Source organism: Sander lucioperca, chromosome 1 (genome assembly GCF_008315115.2).
Source record: "Sander lucioperca isolate FBNREF2018 chromosome 1, SLUC_FBN_1.2, whole genome shotgun sequence".
Classification (NCBI taxonomy): domain Eukaryota; kingdom Metazoa; phylum Chordata; class Actinopteri; order Perciformes; family Percidae; genus Sander; species Sander lucioperca.
Window position 1 is genome coordinate 39620391 of NC_050173.1, and position 19285 is coordinate 39639675.

Genomic DNA, 19285 nt, shown 5'->3' on the forward strand with positions numbered 1-19285 from the left:
CTGCTGATAGAGCGTCTGTACCAGGCCTGCTCAGCTCCAAACAGCAGACCGACAGTCACTGACCAGCTGGCTAACACCGAGCTACTATTTGGCAAGCTGCAGAAACGGAGCTCAACGGTATTTCCAAGAAGGAAAATGTTTCAGATCATTTACAGAAATACATCTATATGTATTTTTCACTTGATAAATGACTTAAAACGTGTGCCATTTACTGCATTTCTGTGTTTGATATAAGTGAATATCTCTTGGTTGGAACACATAACCTTTGTGGACATTTTAATCACAATGCTTCACTTGTTCTAACATGTTATAGATTGATAGATTACAGTTCCATGTTTCACCAGCTGAGCTTTACTTTAAAGTCTCTGTAGGGCTGGCACACATGAAATGTAATTTATTTGTGGGATCAGCCGACCAATCAGAGTGACTTATGAAGCTGGAAGTTCAACCAGGGACCTTCATCAGCACTCTGCACACACACACACACACACGCACACACACACACACACACACACACACACACACACACACACACACACACACACACACACACACACACACACACACACACACACACACACACCTTTTATCTGTCTGTAGCCTTTTATCCAATCACTTCACTCCACATTATTCCTCCTCTTTTCTCTCCAAGTAATCTATTTTCAAGTGATTTTTATCCAATCACAGCAATTCTCTCTTTCTTTATGGTTGTACTATGTATATCAAACAGCCCAACATATCCTGTTCCATTTACACCAAAAACAGCATAATACATCATGATAATACAGCATATTAATTCACAGTAAATTGATAGTCATAAAACTGTTGTCTCTTTGAATGAAGCTGGGGGAAAGAGACGATGATTCCTGTGTTTCACTGTCCTGTGCTGCCATCTTGTGGATTACCAAAACACTGCAACAGACAGGTACATTAGGAAACACTATGAGAACTGTAAAAACTACAAATACCTCACAGCATAAGCATAAGATCGTAAGAATGAACCAGTGTGTATACCGTTACATGATGTGTAAACTGTCTGCCAGCACATCTTTATGACGTCATAATATTGTGTCCGTGCCTCCAAGACGACAAACAATGAATACAGCTTTAAATGTCATATAATGACTTGTGATTACGGCTCATTATGTAAATATACAAGGACATTGTAATGTTGAGACAATACAATGGCTTCCAGGTAATGCATTCAGATGGATCTGTAGATACAACACACACTGTTTGTTTAAATGCAAAAGATTTTCTCATGTGATGGCTTGTCTCTCTGACATCAAATGTTGGATGTCACTAAATGTCCTCCGGCTCAATGAGTCCAGATCTGAGGTCCCTCGTTTTTTTTTAACGATCTTAACATATAGCACCATTTCTTTCTTGAACAAATTAAAGTGAGGTTTTACTTTGGCAAATTTAGATTTATGAATGTAAAACTTTGCAAAGAATATTATGAGATTGACAAGAAAATATTCTTTCTCATTATAATATTGTATCTGACTAAACTAAATATTACATTTTCCAGTAAAAGTTCAAAATTACAGGTAATATTACCCAAGATGAATCTACACATATCTTGCCACAGTTTGTGGGTATGTTTCATAGACTGTTAATATTACTATTTACAGTCTATGGTATGTATAGCTACATTTCCAGAAGAGATGGAGTGCAGTGCCTTGCTCGGACAACAGGAGGCGGTAAGGCGTCGTTAAACGCAGTAACCCGTTAACGGAACAAGAGAAGAGGAAGAACCATAGCAACGATTAAACAAAGATGGCGGTGTCAGCGGCGGTGTTGTGTTTACTCCTCTCGTTTACTGCCCTAACTACAAGCGAGAACACAACAAGCTACAACTTTAATACGACGTTTGGTGACTGGGAGTATAACGCCACTGACAGTGATGTTACACAGCCGACACAGTTTTACTCGACAGCACCGACAGCACCGAGAGCACCGAGCCCCAGCGGAGTGGAGCCCCTTGAGCCGGGCCTGCCCGTGTCCGGCCAGCTGCTCTCCCCTGTCACTAACGGTAACCTGCCGTGGCTCTGCCGCACTAACGTTACACTGTAGCGTTAGTTAGTGTTATAGTGGATCATTGCAGGGTGTCAGTGAACAGTTTCTTTTTAGCACATAGATCAAATCATTGTGTTTCTCTGATGTTATTAAGAAAACTTTAAACTGACATGTTTTTAAACTCAGCTAACTGAGATAAGATCCATATCAATGCAAATCAAACCAGCTATTAGGCTAACTGAAATAAAACCATGCCAATCTCTAGGTATGGTGAAGGGTATGTGATGATGTGAGGCTATTTTAATTCCAATGGCCCAGGGAACTTTATCAGGATGCATAGTATCCTGGATCCATGAAATAACTGGCCTTTAAAAATAAAAATCTGCCTTCCTCTATGAGAATTTAACATAGGGGTATGTATAAGTATGGCCCCTGTATTTTAAGGAAGAACATTTATTTATTTACAATACATTATTAATTCACAAAAAAACATTGGTGTCCTTAAAAGGTCGGATTTTTCCTAATTTTTTTAATTAAGGCATTAAGATCAATTTCCAAAAGATGATTTTTTTATTCCTCTTTTTAGTCAACTTGACCATGGGTATGAATACTTATGAGCAGCACTGTATATATATATATATATATATATATACACACACATGCTCTATGTCTATGCTTACATATGCATATGCATATGTAAGCATAGACATAGAGCATGTGTAACGTTACATACATATCAGCTCATTCAAATATCCATGTGCACACACAAACATATCATAGATCATGGAGGTTTACGTGCAGTTTAGTGTCCCAAATGCCACTATAGCCACGCCAAGACCCGCCCTACGAAGCAGCTCGATTGGTTGGGGTTAGGCATTGACCTCGAGTGGTTAAGGTTAGGATAGCCGATTGGTCAGGGGATAGGACCTGTACAAATGGGGTTACGTTATGGGGAATTTGGGACACTAAACTGCACGTGTACCGATTATTGGATTAGTTGTCAACTATTAAATTAACCGCCAACTATTTTGATAATTGATTAATTGGTATGAGTAATTTTTTATGAAATTTATTGTGTTATGTCAGCTTGTTAAATGTGAGTATTTTCTAGTTTCTTCTCTCATCTGTGACATTAAACTGAATATCTCTGAGTTGTGGACAAAACAAGACATTTGAGGACATCATCTTGGGCTTTGGGAAACACCGCTCCACATTTTTCACCATTTTCTGACATTTTAGAAACCAAACAACTAGCCTAATCCATTCATCCAGAAACTAATCCACACATTAATTAGTGGATGTGCAGGTACTTAGAGATATCCTTTGTTAAATGCATACATGCAGACACATAATGGCCATGTCATGTTTGTCCATACAGCACATAATAATAATCTCTATCAGATAAGGGCAGCTAAGGTTCCTCAGTGAGATGGAGAAGGTTTGTTGTGAGCGTCGCTGTGTTTCAGTTGGCAGGTTGTGTCCCTGTGATGAGCACCAGGATGTGTGCGACATCAACTGCTGCTGCGACCCAGCGTGCACGGACGAGGTGGCTCTGTTCACCGGCTGCTCAGTGGACACTGTCAGGCAAGTCCGGTCGAGAGAGAGAGAGAGAGAGAGAGAGAGATACAGTAGACAGACAGACAGACAGACTGACTTACTTACTTACTTACTTAATCCCAAACTGGGAAATGACTCTGTTACAGCAGCAAGTTGAAAAACTGCTGCCTACTAGCCTACTGTGTGTCTTTCATAAGCTCCAGTGCCAATGCTTCATTATCAGTAATGATTCACAAGTATCCAGGTGGCAGGATGTATTGCCACTGTAAGAAAACAGGAAACAGAAACTATTTACATAAAGAGCAGCTGTTCATAGAAACATTGAGGAGTAGAACTACTCACTGCTCTGCTGCTCTGAGCTTCTCTTTTTAAGATCCTTTATAAGTCCCAAATTTATTCTATTTACTTACACTCTTATGTCAGTGAAAATCAACTCTTCTGCTTACATTTGAAATGAAAAGCCTTCGCCGATCAGGGAGGGATCTGGCCCTTTAGGAGGCTTTGAATATATCTGTGTGTTGTTTCAGTGACAAATGAATTACTATTATTAGTAAATGAACGTTATTAGTGAGAAAGTGAGAGCAGCAGAATGGTGAGTGTGACATGACTCTGATGGTATTACTGCTGTGGAGATCTTCCTAAAATATAAACAATAGAAGTAAAGGCATGTCTGTAATAATGCTGGTTCTCTCTGCAGAACGCACATTCTCTGATTTTAGAATTTACGTAAATAGATTCAGTTGATAAAAGATTTGAAGCTAGATGAATTCCCGAGGCACAGTTTACACACATGTTAAATTACTGTATATGCTTGGGGACAGATTGAATGACCTCGTTTGTCCGTTATCAGTATGAACCGCCTATTTCTGACAGCTTTACTCGGTGACATCTGTCTGCATCCAGTGGAAGCTCCGGCTTCATCCTTGCTGTTCATTCTGTTGTCTGCAGTGGCACAAAGCAGCTGTGCAGCCGCGATGTGGCGTCCTACTCTTTAGCGAGCAAAATAGATGGCTACTCAGAGCTGCAGTCGTCTGTCCGGAAGGAGACTAATTATGACATCTTCTGCATTCAGTCACAGAACCGTAAGTCATGAATGGTGTTCATTTGGATTAGAAATGGCCTGGGAATAAAGCCTTATAAGCGATTATTACTTCAGACTTACACCCGTTGGTCAATTAGTAGATTGTAACGAACCTTAATGCTGAATGTAAAGGATAAGGCTGGTGTATGTTATGCAGAATGTTATACTTGTGGGCTGATGTATTGTAGATCGCAAACAGAATGCAGCCATGTCACAAAGTACTTTCTGATCTTTCTCCTGACTATTTGTCGTGTCTAGGCGTTGATGGGTTTTCTCATCCCGCTCCCGCTCTTCCAACTGCCAGCAGCTTTGACTCGCTCTTTAAAGAATTTACCGGCTTTATCTTTGGCTCAGAGAAGAACACTGCGGAGCTCCCGGCCTCATCTGGATACCAGGCGAGTCTCACTCTGACATCTGTTTAGCATGTATAGGTCCTGAGCATGTTTGTAATTCAGGCCTGTGTTCAATGTGTGTGCAACTGTACCAACAGAGTGAAAATTGTGAATTAAATAAAGGCGTTCTCTCTCTCTCTCTCTCTCAAACGGATTCATTCTCATGTGCTGCTGATGGTTTGTGCTTTCAGTTTGGGGATGTGATGCTGACAGCAGGACGGAGTGGACAGAGAGCCATGTTCCCGCTGCCAGCTGCTGGTCTCACTGCTGACTGTGTGGACACCAGTCCTGCAGGTAACGTCTCCTCACTGCACTGTGGCCCAACTCTGACCGTTATGGGATAATGAGGAATGCTAAAATGCAACGGTACCACAAGTACCGTGTGTCGTCAGTGATATCAGTTACACAGCCATGTTGATCTGAAATTAAAATGCAGTGCCTGTTCTGTCTGATTATCGGACAAACACTGACCTGTACAGATGTTAAAGTACAGCTGTTCACTCAGCAGCTGGAGCCTTGGAGCTGCTAATAATCAGTCAGAGTAAAAGATGTTTCATGTCAGACATTTGCCCTCTGTTCAGTAACTTAAGTAGTTTAACACAAAGCGTCCCCAGGACTAAAGCTGAATTAGGTTCACATACATAAATAATATTAAACTAAATAAAACACGGAAAACAAAATGATTTCACTAAAACAATGGATAACAGATGATGCTATTTTTCCTAGGAATATATATATATATACATATACATAGTATCAGTCCACGTCTGAAAAGAAAAAAAAACATTAGTTAACAAACTGATGGCTGGAGCCACGAAGGGAAGCCGTTTATCTGCACACACTGCCAGGACACAGAGCTAGTTTAAAGTCAGCAGAGTATCCCTTTAAGCGTATGTATGTATTTAGAATCAAATAGTTGTGTTCTAATCTGTTATTTGTTAAAGGAATATTCTGACACCTCTTTATCGTCTTAGCGTTGTAATTTCGTGTTTCAAACATGCTTAAAAGAGGTTTGTCTGCGCAGCGTTCCTGAAGGATCGGAGCGGTCGGTGTTCCCGGCGTGTGGTCCTGGAGCGGGACTGCAGCTCTCTGCCAGCCCTCAGCATGGACACCTACACTTCCATCCAGCTGTGTGCTGTGAGTGGCTCTGCCCTCCCTCAAACACTCTCCAGCACCATCAGTAGCTACGCTTCCATCCACTTGTCAATCGAATGATCTGAAGTTCGCTAAAAACACAAGTGCGAATAAAGACGTCACATGCTGTTTTGCGGTCAAATTGGTACATGGAATAGATTTGATACATTTTAAGGTGTTTCCATTCATTTTCGCACTGAATCTCACAACATTCAAGCTAACATTTGCAAACAAAGATTTGCTAGCCAAAATGGATCCTGCCATCTACCTACAAATGAGTAATATTGTACAAGTTGTTAATAGTGCTTATGTGCCAGCTGATAGTGACATATCAAGCTATAATAAGACAACAACGATATCAAAACATCGCTATGATGATGCAGATGCACGTAGATGCCAGACAACAACTATCTAAGATAGCCGTTATATTTTGCTCGTAAATTAAATTTAAAAGTCTCTCCTCCCCACTTATATCTGTCTTTGTTAGTCTACATCCACGATGTTCCACTTCCCAGATTGCTCCGGTGCCGCAGGGACATTCCGCTGGATGCATGTCTTTTCATCGATTTCCGTTTCCTTCCTCTTTCTTTGTGTTGGCGTTCTAAACTCTAGTGGATTTCTGAGGACTATGGTTAACTGCTCCTCAGATCTCTGCAGGGTGAATCCAGACAGCTAGCTAGACTATCTGTTCAATCTGAGTTTTCTGTTGCACAACTAAAACAACTTTTGAACGTACACATGTTCCACCAAAATAAGTTCCTTCTTGAAGCTATTTTGCAGAAGCACCGTGCGGTGCCTAGCACCGCCCATGACGATTGTGATTGGTTTATAGAAATGCCAGTAAATCAGAGCACGTTTTTCTCCCATCCAGGAATGCTGTGTGGACTAGCCAGACCTTCCTCTGCAACGCTGGGGTCTTTGTTGACCCCCGCCATGTCTGCAAAGAAAGCAGAAATACGTGGCTGAAATGACTAAAACTTCTTCTTCGTTTTATGGCGGGTTGCAACCATAAAATGACCTAAAACAAAACGTAATCGCGTCATTCATTCATTCATTTTTTATTTGGCAAATAACGTTTCCATCAGCGTTCATCACATAAGCCGATTACCGATTAAAAGAAAATCGGATGAGATCGAACATATAAACTTTGTGTCGATATTCATGAAATTCAATCAAATTTACATGTATTAAATAAATGATTGATTAATTTGCATAAAAACATGTGGATGGAAACATGGCTAGTGACACACTGTACTGATGTAAAGTACTCAAGTGTTCTGGGAGTTCCCAAACTTTATGGAATACTTGATAGCTGAAGTACTCTTTTGAGTGTTGTACTTTACTTTTTGTCAGGCTTCTTTTCTGAATGTGCTTCAGCTGTTCTCCTCTACCTGCTCAAACATTCATCAGAAATATTTCAGGCAGCTGAAAAGTGTTTCTGGGCCGACTTCTCCTTTAATCCTTTTCCTTCATTTCTGGATAAGAAAACAAAGTAAAGCTTGCTTTATGGTTCTGCGGAGGCTTCACACAGAGCTTTCGCCGTGGCTTACGTAAGTGGCCTGAAGTTTATACGCGTGCGTTGGTGTGTGCGTCGATCTAATAGCAGGGCCGGCATTTGTGTGTGTGTGTGTGTGTGTGTGTGTGTGTGTGTGGTGGTGCGGTGTGGTAGAGCGAGTGAGAGAGAGACCGTGATTAAGCGACTTGTAGTTACATTTTTCGAGAGGTGCACGTCAGGCTACAGCGTAGGGTCGGTATCTCTACGTACCTACGTACGTAGCCACGGTGTAGATTTTACGCAAAAGTGTAAATCACGCTTAAGGTGGATGTTTGTATCGGAAATGCTTATAGTTGATGTTAATTCAAAGATCTTTTCTACTCCACAGGGGAAGAATAAAGACGCAGCAGTAAGTATGGCTACCTTTTACTTAACTCTGAAACCATCCGTCAGTTAATTAGTTGATTTATTTTTTTTTTTTGGGTTGTCAGGGTGACAACATATTTTATTGAGATCAGAATCAAGTTTTGAAACTAGACATCTTGTACATTTTAGATTTTAAACTGAAAAATACACAGAAGACAAAATTACAGAGCACAACAAATTATACATAAAAGGCAAGGAAAAAGAAAGGAAACAAAGAGTAAATAAATAAAATAAGGCACAAAACTCACCCACCCCACCCTGGCTTAGTTGGAATAATATGCATACATACAAAATACCGGTATAACAGAACTTAGTCTGGTAAGACTTGTACGTCTGCGAAATATGATAGAAAAGGCTGCCATATACGAAAAAACGTATCAGTGTCACCTCTCATTGTGTACTTAATTTTCTCAAGTTTTAAGAAAAACAGTACATCTTTGAGCCACTGTGAAACTGAAGGAGGGTTTGGAGACTTCCACTGTAAGAGAATTCGACGTCTGGCTAGTAAAGAAGTGAAACTAAGAATTTCCTTCTGTGCTAAAGTTAGTTGATCTGACTGGCCAGGGGTCCCAAAAATAGCAATTAAGGGGCACGGTTGAGAATCTATTCCTGTTATAATTGAAATTGTATTGAAAATACCAGACCAGAAAATGTGTAAGCGTGGACAAAGGAAAAACATGTGGCTCAAGTGGCAATGTGGGTTCAGACATCTATCACACTTATCCTCTACTTCCGGGAAAATAACAGACAGTTTTGATTTTAAAAAGTGGACCCTATGTACAACCTTAAAGTGAATCAGCCCAAGACGTGCACAAGATGACACAGTACTCAGTCCATCAACAACTTTCTGCCACCACTCGTCAGTAAATTGGAGTCCCAGTTCCCCCTCCCAAGCAGTCTTTGTTTTAGAGTTTGTGTGATCGCAAAGATCCAGAATGCGATTATGTATTTCTGAGACAATCGCTCTTCGTTGTGGCTTAAAGTTAAGCAATCCTTCCCGTGGTTGTTGAGGTGGTAAGGAGGGAAAATTAGGGAAACTTTTTGAAACAAAGTGACGAAGTTGAAGGTACCTAAAGAAATGGTTTACAGATAATCCATACAATGATGACACATTGGTAAAACTTCCAAAAATACCATCTGAATATAAATCAATGAAGCACTTTAATTAGTTGATTGACAGAAAAGTATTTTGATAACGATAAATTGTTTAAGTCAGGTCAGAATCAGGACAACAAACTTCTTGAAACACATGGAATACAGAGAAAATGCATTTAAATATGTGTTCTAGTTTCTCCATGATGTCCTCAGACTACTTGATATTAGTTGTAGTTAGATAGTAGTAGTGCATACTGTATGTGTAGTGTAATGTAGATAGTTGTCTTTATCGTCAGCTGACACAGCAGAGACTCCAAGGGCCCTATTTTAACGATCGAAGCGCACGGCGTGAAGCACATGGCGCAGGTGTGTGTAGGGCGTGTCCAAATCCACTTTTGCTAGTTTGACGGCGGAAAAAAGGGTCCGTGCGCCAGACGCATGGTGTAATAGGGTTGTACTTAGTGTCTTCATTAATTCATAGGTGTGTTTTGGGCGTAACATGCAATAAACCAATCAGAGCGTCATCTCCCATTCCCTTTAAAAGCCAGGCGCGTTTGTACCTTGGCACATTGCTATTATGATGGCAGATCTGACTGTAATATTTTTATTTTTAATCTTTTGCATGTTAGTGTGCTGCTGAGCTTCCCTGTGTGTGTGTGTGTGTAACAACATAGTGTGTGCGCGCTGTGCATAAGCCTAGGTGCATTTTACTAATGCGCTGTTAAAATAACAATGAAATGCTGCGCTATTGAATTTAGACCAGGTTTTTCTTGGTCAATGGCGCAATCACTTCCCACTGCCTCAAGATAGCAATATGCCAAGAATGCACCTGAACACACCTCCCTGTAAGACCAGCACCCCCATGGGCGCACAGATGGGCGCAGGTGCATTTGCTAGTTAAACGACGCGGGCACTGGACTGGAAATTGACAACTGTCGGTAAAACTACCAAAGACACTTGCGTCGGGCTTTGCGCTGCGCCGGGTGCAAGATAGGACCCCAAATCCCATAATGACGTCCCAGCTCACTGCTGGTGTTGTGAGGAAGTTTTGGCACAAAATAACTAAGCTGCACCAAAAGTCTGTGTTAAACCCACTCACACATGGCCTGCCTAACCCGGACATTTAGCAAGACACTGACGTTCCTTTGGAGAGGCCTCAAAAACATGTCACACACACACACACAGTGCAACACGTTGAGGTTAACTGCTGCAACAAGAGCACAGGAAACTTTTCTCTAACCACTTTAGAGTTATACGACGCAGCAGTAAGTATGCATATCGTTTTGTTTAACTCTGAAAAGATCCATCAGTTAACAGACATAAAATTGACAACTATTTTAATAATCAATTAGTTGTCCAAGTCAAGTTAGAATCCGGTTAAATGCAACAACGTCATATAAAACTTGTTGAAACATGAAAGTAATTCACAGTATTTGACATTGTAGTTGTCTTTATCTGTCAGCGGATGCAGTATGCTTTTAGGGTGTTTGGTGTTTTAAGCCCCCAACAACGTCTTCCAGGCAGCGCTGCCTGGAAGACTCTAGGATTAGGCAATGGTTAAGGTTAGGGTTAGGTGCCTTGAAGTCGACATTGGGGGCTTAAAACACCATCGAGCTGGTTTTAGTTCCCAGTAGAGACTCTAAATCCCATAAAGAGCTCCCAGCTCAGGGCTGATGGTTTAGGGAAGTTTAGTCAGCCCACGCGTAGTGCAACAGGTTGAGGGTAACTGCTGCAATGTGAGCACAGGAAACATTTCTCTAATGACTGGATGCTCTGTTACCAAGAAGAAGGAAGTCTTCAGTTATTGTCACATTTGCATTGACACCACACTTTACATCACCGCACACTATTTAGCCAAGCCATACTGGTAGCATTGGAAAAGACAGAGATGTCTTTTACTTGAAAATAAGAATAAAAAAAAGTGGCACACACTGTTGCTCCATGTGCATATCTCTTTTTATTCCGATGAGGTTTCGGCCCTCAGGCCTTCTTTAAATCAACAATCAAAGACTGACACAGCCACAGGTAATATATAGGCCACACCCTTCTTACACATCTGATGTCGATTAGGTAGTCATTTAGCATCATTGGGGTTAAAACAAATTATTATTATACAATATTATTACCACAACCTATGTCTAACACTATGGACAAAGATCTCAATTTCATTTACAACATTCTAATGTTGAAAAAATACATCTAGGGGCGACCTCTGGCTCGCCCAGTAGGAGCGTGCGCCCCATGTGGGCTGAGGCCTTTGCAGAGGCCCAGGTTCGAGTCCGACCTGTGGCCCTTTGCTGCGTGTCACTCCCCATCTCTCTCCCACCTTTCCTATCTATCCACTGTCACTCTGAAATAAAGGGGGGGGGTTGGAAACCTAACAAATATATTGAAGAAAATCCTAATAGATATATGGCAAACGTTAAAACATGAGTTCTAAATGAACATCATGGTGTACTTTATCTAAAGTGTGCAACACTTTTCTCTTATTTTCAAGACAACCTCCAGTGATCAGCACCTCTACAACCCTTGGTATGCGTTACTTTTCTGTATTATATCTTGGAGATGTTTTCCCTACCACCCATGGATTTCCATTCATTTAGTTTGGTATGCAAGCTTGAAACCTGCTGAAGATGTATAATGCACCACAGTGTACATCCTGTCTGCTTTTAACACGTTATGAAATGATTCGGTGCTTTAGTTAGCCTTTAACAACAGCATATCTGTGAGCTGGACAGCGATGGAAGTGAATGGCTGCCTGGAATGCTGGGAAAACACAGTGACACATGTTAGCAGCTCTGTGGCACAGCAGCAGTGCTTTGAGCTAAATGCTTTATCATGTTCACAATAATAGAGTGCTAACATATGCTAACTAGCACGGAGGCTGATGGGATGGCATCAGTTCTGGAGGTTTAGTCATACAAAAAAAAAGATTATTCTTTTGGGCATTTTGGCCTTTAATTGATAGGACAGTTGTAGACGGGAAAGGGGGAAGACATGCAGCAAAGGGCCGCAGGTCAGAATCGATCCCTGGGCCAATGTGGTAAGGACTGAGCCTTGGTACATGGGGCGCATGCCCTACCAGGTGAGCCACCAGGGTGCCCCAGACACATTCCATTTTTCCCGAGTCAACGCTCTGCAGTGAGCTAAATGAGAGCAGAGGATGAATCTGCAAAATATCATTGGCCTAAATGTTAATGAAGTTGACAGTGACCCAGCGAGCACAACCTTTCCATCGAGACTGGCCGATACAAACAATCATGGCTCCCCAAAGAGGAGCGCTTCTGCCAGCTGTGCAAGAAAGACAAAGTTGAAACAGAGTGGCCAAATTCAAACACAAACATCCCAAATTTGACCAAATATATAACAAACAAAATGCCAATCCTGTTGGGAGACAACACAGAGAGCTGCAGTCTACAGTCTATCTGTGTGTGTGTGTGTCTGTGTGTCGTTGAGGTTGTTCCTGTGGAGGTGTCTTCAGTCGTCCTGCAGTCTGTTGACGGGACTCAAACAGAGCTGGCGGACAGCGGGGGAGAGAGGCTCCGCCCCGTCCTGCTGAAGCCGAGCCTCTGTGCTCATGTGGTGCTGCAGGTGAGTCAACACATGACCCAATCTGTTTAATCACTTCATTACGTTATTTGGCACATAGCTGTACATTTAATTGCAAGTGAAATTCTGGTTCTGACAGTAACATCTGCTATGCCATAACGAGTATTAGAGTACTGATATATTCTATGTTGCAGTATTTAGTATGCTAAGACTGTTTACCTGTTCAAAGAATGTTTATGCTACAGAGTTTTATCTACCCTTCCAGGCTGTGAAAAATGCTGCTAATCAGCACTTTATTTTTAAGGACAGGGATGTAATATTTATAGGTGATTACCTATTGTGTTTGATATTAATAATTACATTAAGGCATCTATATAGACACCTTTTGCCTATATACAGTAGCATGTAGAGGTCCTTACATGCAGTTGTTGATCCGGTCGGCAGAGTTGAATAAATTTACCTGAAGGTACCTGCTGAAGTCTCTACCTTTTATTCTATTTACAAGTGTGTAAATATGACATGGTATATTTAATCACTTCAGCTTGTTTAACAGAATATAGACACAACAGGTTATACAAAGGACAGTTTAGCTGAAAGTGTGGACATGGAATGAAAACTCTTGCAAATAAAAGAAGTAATCGTAGGCTGGACCATTAAGACATGTTTGTCTCCGTAGGTTGCCTATGTGATAAAGTACGACCCGGCTGGCGAGGTTGTGAATGCGACGGTGTCTCTGGTACTTGGATTTGTCCGTGCAGCAGCTCTGTCCCTGGAACAGGAGTTTCAGATCACATTTGCTCAGGTAGTGCCTCAACAACAAACTGACTATGTTTCACGGAGTGTTAGCCACGAAGGGTTCCTTCTCTTTCTAGATGAGGGGAATCAGAACTACTGATTTTAAAGGGGACATGTCATGAGGGAGTCACTTCTTCAGTGCTTGTATACATCTGGGTATCTGGAGAGTCGACCGACCCACAAACTGAAATAAGACGACCTGGTCAGTTTCTTTGTGAAAACGTGATTCAACCAGCCAATCTAGCTCTATTTCCTCTGTCACGTGCAGGCTCATTAGATACACCGCCCCCCCATCTGAGTAGCTCCACCCACGGCTTGAAAATGAGCATATGTCCATACAGTACATACAGTATAAAAAAAACAGATCCGAATGATTTCAGGATGTCGGAGCTTCAGGGAGGGATCAGGCTCCCACGCACACGTTTTTCTGACTCTGATTAAGTAAAAAAAAAAAAATGACGTCCTGTGCATAACGTCCTATAACTGATAATTGAAAACTTTCTTTTTTAGAGAGTAAATGCGAGTGATGTACTTTATGTTGTGTCTTTGAACCAGGAGGGTGGGGAGGACGTGGCCATCCACTACAGTGGAAATCCAGGTTATGTGGTTGGACTACCTCTTGTGTCTGGAACAAGAACAGCAGAATATCCTTCACCTGCCTGCACGCTGCTGCAGCTCCCTCCGCTTGACCAATAGACACTAGCTGTGTTTATCTGAAGTTCGCTAAAAACATTCATGCGAATAAAGCCGGTGAAAGCGTGTTTCCATCCAACGGCTTTAACGCCAATAAAAACCTGTGTGTAATGACGTCACATGCTGTTTTGCGGTCAAATTGGTATATGGAATAGATTTGATACATTTTAAGGTGTTTCCATTGATTTTCGCACTGAATCTCACAACATTCAAGCTAACATTTGCAAATGAAGTTTGCTAGCCAAAATGGGTCGCGCTGTCTACCTACAAATGAGTAATATTGCACAAGTTGTAATAGTGCTGATAGCGACATATTAAAGGTGCTCTAAGCGATGTTGGGTGACGTCACTTCTTGTTGATGTTCGAAATATTTTCAAACAAAACGAGGCTAGCTCGCCCCTCCCTCCTCCTCATCCCGTCCCCTCTCCCTCCCTTCCGTGCTTCCCTGCACTAACCCCCCCAACCCCAAATCCTTCTTGTCGGTTATTGGCTGGAACGCTGGATGACTGTTTATGTTTCGTGGTGCAGGTTGTCGCCATTTGTTTTTGTTGGCGTTTTTTTACAGTGTGTTCAGGGGACAGGCAGCTCGCGGATAGTGAGGAGATGTTTGCTGTATGTGACAAAAAATGTTGTAGCCTAAAAAATGCGTGATATCGCTTAGAGCACCTTTAAGCTATAATAAGACAACAACGCTATCACAACATCGCTATGGTGATGCAGATGCACGTAAATGCCAGACAACAACTACAATACCGATCAAAAGTTTGGGGTCACTTAGGAATTTCCATTCCACTCCATTACAGACAGAATACCAGCTGAGATCAGTTGCATTGTTTTTTGTAACCAGGGCAGCAGTTTTTAGATTACATTATGTGCTTACATAATTGCAAAAGGGTTCTCCAATGTTTTCTCAGTTAGCCATTTAAAATGATATCAGATTAGTAAACAGAATGTGCCTTTGGAACATTGGATGAATGGTTGCTGATAATGGGCAATGTAGATATTGCATTAAAGATCAGCCACTTCTTTCTACAACAGTCGAGAACCCTTTTGCATTTATGTAAGCACATAATGTAATCTGAAAACTGCTGCCCTGATTAAAAAATCACTGCAATTGATCTCAGCTGGTATTCTGTCTGTAATGGAGTGGAATGAAATTTCTAAGTGACCTGTAGTGTATCTAAAATAGCCGTTATATTTTGCTCGTAAATTAAATTTAAAAACTCTGTCTTCTCCTCGTTAGTCCACTTCTATTGGTCTTTGTTGACACCCGCCGTCTGCAAAGAAAGTAGAAATACGTGGCGGATACGTGGAAATAAATAAAACTTTGTTTTATGGCGAGTTGCAACCATAAAATCACCTAAAACGTAATCGCAGTTCATATTTATATTCATATTTATTTGGCAAATAACGTTTCCATCAAGCTGTTTACCGATTAAGAGAAAATCTGATGAGATCGAATGTACAAACTTTGTGTCGATGTTCATGAAATTCAATCAAATTTTACTGTTTCCATAAGGCATTTTTCATTCAATATTACTTAATTTGCATTAAAAAGTGTAGATGGAAACATGGCTACTGTGAATCAGGTTTGTATAGTGTATACTAGTGTATAGTAAGGATACTGCGAGTGTGTTTGATGAGAACTGGTGGCGTTGCGATGAATTTGTCCTTAACAGCTGTGGTCACAGGGATTGCTCGGAGCGTGAGCGGCAGAGACACTCTGTCTCTGCTCCACAGTGCACAGGACCAGGACTGTCTGCAGGGACCGCACCAGCGCTCCCCGGTCCTGTTCGGGGTGGACTCTGTGTCCGGCTGCACATTAAGGCAGGACAGCTTCACACTCTTCACGTCTGCTCGCTGTGTGTCTTCTACGTATGTGACGCTGACTTGTCTTGTCCCCGCAGACTGGAGGACGCTGCCAACTGCTCGCTGGTCTCTCAGCTGCTTCTGGACCTTCTGAGAGGACCAAAGCAGGCCCAGTTTGTGGCTTCTTTTGGGAACTCCCCGTTAGACTATCCACTGGACTGGGTGCCGATCAAGACCAACTTCAACCCTGGGGTGAGCACGGTCTCGGGTCTGGTCCAATATCTTAAACATTTCAGTGCCATTTTATTTCCAACAGTTTGTGTTTGTTTAGTTTAGTTTATTAGTTTATAATATCGTGGACAGTCCCCTTTAATTAACTCTACAGTAAAAGCAGCAGCTTTAGCCTCTCTCTTTAAAATATTAAAATAAAAAAAAATGACATAACATCTATAATTACAGCAGGCCTAAGCAAACAGGAGTAATACATTCATACATGTGGCACACAATTGGAGCGCAGTTTGGAGTCCTAACATCCACGTCTAATGTTTTATTTCTTTTTTATGTTTCTACAACTGTTTTTCTTTTTATTAGTATTTATTTAATTTTTTTTTTTCCCTTTTTTTAATCATTTTAGTTATCTTTCTTTGATTTATCTGTTTATTTCATTCCCCTTCCCTCATTACTTATATAATTTGCACACTTGAACCTGTATTGGCTGTCTGAGGTGGTTGAGCCTACTTTGCTATTTGCTACTTTTTTGCAGGTTGAGTGCAGTTTTTACACCACAAACATTAGTGGTTATTTTGTTCTTAATACAACTGTGACTTCAGTCAATGTCCAGATCATGTCAGCTCTGGATTCCAATTCAAAATTCAGAGTCGAGATGCTGGGTTTTTTCCTTACATCGAAAATAAGTTAAAGTACTGTATTATATACTGCATGTTGACAGAAAAGTCATTTCATTTTTGGAATCTGTGTTGCTAACAAAACACTGGCTTAGATTACTGCTCTCAGCCATATAATAGCTTCTAATATTTATAAGATACCGCATGCAACTTATTTTGATCTTTAAATCAATGTTAATCCACACTGAACCTAGCCTGACAAGCCAGACCCACATCAAGATGTTGAAGTCTGGGAACTCACCATTGGCAGGGCTCAATCCGAGGGGCGGGATAAACAGTTGTCTTTCATATTCCCTCTGCACTCATAGCCAACCAGAGCAACGCTAGTTGATAGATTAAAGGTCCAATGGCATGAAAATTTCACTTTATGAGTTTTTTTAACATTAATATGAAATGGCACATACTAAGTAAAGCTCATTGTGGGACTGGCTCTAGTGGCTGTAACCAAAGCTGAATTTTGGAAAAGAGACTTCAGATACAGTATTAGGGGACCACCAAGGCCTATATAAAAGCATCCAAAGAGCACCATGTCATGGGACCTTTAAACTTTTGCCGTATCCGGTCAGCAAAAGTCCGAACACACTTTTTTAAGAATGACTTCAGTGCTTAACTCCAAGTCTTCCAGAGTCGCGGACAAAGCCGATTCGAAAGAGCCATCTTCTTTGTTTTCAAGTAGCAGGGAATTCACGCGGAACTCTGCCGTCCTTATGTTAAGCCCACCCACCGACTCTATACACAATGTGATTGGCCTGACCAGAATTTGGTTTTTCCAGCTCGCAAGCCAACGGAGAGTTGCTAGACTGACCCTGGCTGCAAATTACAGTTGCTGTCACTAGAGTGCGTCTAGATTTCTAGGCTACACTAAACCTGTTTCCATAGCTGAAAACACAGGAAGCAGTATATGCTTTATGTTGTGGGGCCACATCAGTTCTGTCAGGATGGCTTGCTTTTGGGGAATTTGATCACAGCAAATTCAATTCATTCCTACGGTATGGAATCACCACTGCAGCTTGCTGTGGATAAGGAGTAGCGTGTAGCTTCATTAGCTACACTTAGCTGCTGCTGCAACACTGCCTGACAACAGTTTAACAGACCTCTCTTTCACAATTGCAGTTTAAGGGACAATTAGTTAAAAAAAGACGATGTTGTGCACATCCATGTAGTTGCTGGTGCAGGGCAAAAAAAGTAAATGTAGAAAGAAGGTAAAGTCCGCACAAAAGCTTAATGCTCCGGAAATGTACTTTAATAGTTCAATTAAGACACATTTTGCCGAAACACTGTGTGTCTTGTGTGCGGACTTTACCTTCTTTGAACAGTTTAAGGGACAGTGCCACTGAGACCGTTAGCTCCAATGCGAGCTTGTGCGAGCATGAAATTAAAGACCTTCTATTGAGATGCACACGCACATTTATTTCGATCTTTAAACTTACTGCTTTGCACGCCAGTAAATCTGGGTGTGTTGAATCACATTTAAATGAACTGAACACTGGTGAGCGTTGGCCATTTAATAATAAGAGGAAATTTGAAGAATAAGCAAGAGGTTCAGAGTACGAGGGAGATTAGTGAGTGACTACAATATTGCTGACAGTACCGATATTATTACTGATATGCAGAATTACTACGAGTTATCTGCAAGTGTCCATAATTAATATAAGAATCTCAATAGAAAGTGCTTTGCTTTGGTAACAGAAGCATTTGTCAAGTAATTTTTAATAAAAACCGTGTGTGTGTGTGTGTGTGTGTGTGTTTTGCAGGAAGCACAGAGTTGCAGCCTCCCATTGTCACTTCATTTAGAAATTGAATGGACTAAATACGGATCCCTGGTGAACCCCCAAGCTCAGATTGTGAACATCAAAGAAGTCATCCAAACCAACACCACCAGTTTGGTAAGACTCGCTCTTACATAAATACTGGCAGGTTTTTGCGGGGAAAAAAATCAAAAGATGCATGGGCAATCTAATGATTTCTACTGTCTGTCTGACTGCCGTGTCCTCCCACAGGACATGTTGTCTGGAGGCAGCAGCATCGTGTCCGTCAGGAGCTCAGCGGCCTTCGTTCCAGTCTCTGCTGCTGCTCTTCCTGGTTCCAGAGCCACACCCACCATCAACGCAAGACTGCCCTTTGACTTTTTCTTCCCTTTTGTCTGAACGCTCCACATGGGTTCCACTCACCAAGTGTCAGGTCCATTTGACCAAACACACCGGTTTGACCACGAGCACTGTTTGTATGATCACTGTGTTCCTGTAGATTGTGTGAATATAATGTATATACGATGTTTGTAAAAAGATTTAACAAATGTTTTTTTTTTAATAAATGAAATCACTTCATTTATTGA

General features: G+C 41.4%; 1 protein-coding gene across 1 annotated transcript; it reads left to right on the forward strand.

The window, feature by feature from the left end:
• Nucleotides 1-1700: 1700 nt before the first annotated feature.
• tctn1 (tectonic family member 1) lies at nucleotides 1701-19277 on the forward strand. The gene is made up of 14 exons (XM_031319578.2): nucleotides 1701-2035; nucleotides 3486-3603; nucleotides 4525-4658; nucleotides 4916-5052; nucleotides 5241-5343; nucleotides 6074-6186; nucleotides 8067-8087; nucleotides 12656-12790; nucleotides 13425-13550; nucleotides 14099-14187; nucleotides 15926-16063; nucleotides 16144-16297; nucleotides 18705-18836; nucleotides 18951-19277. Exons 1-14 carry the CDS (start codon nucleotides 1780-1782, stop codon nucleotides 19095-19097), a joined length of 1803 nt encoding a protein of 600 aa, XP_031175438.2. The 5' UTR covers nucleotides 1701-1779; the 3' UTR covers nucleotides 19098-19277.
• Nucleotides 19278-19285: the final 8 nt, after the last annotated feature.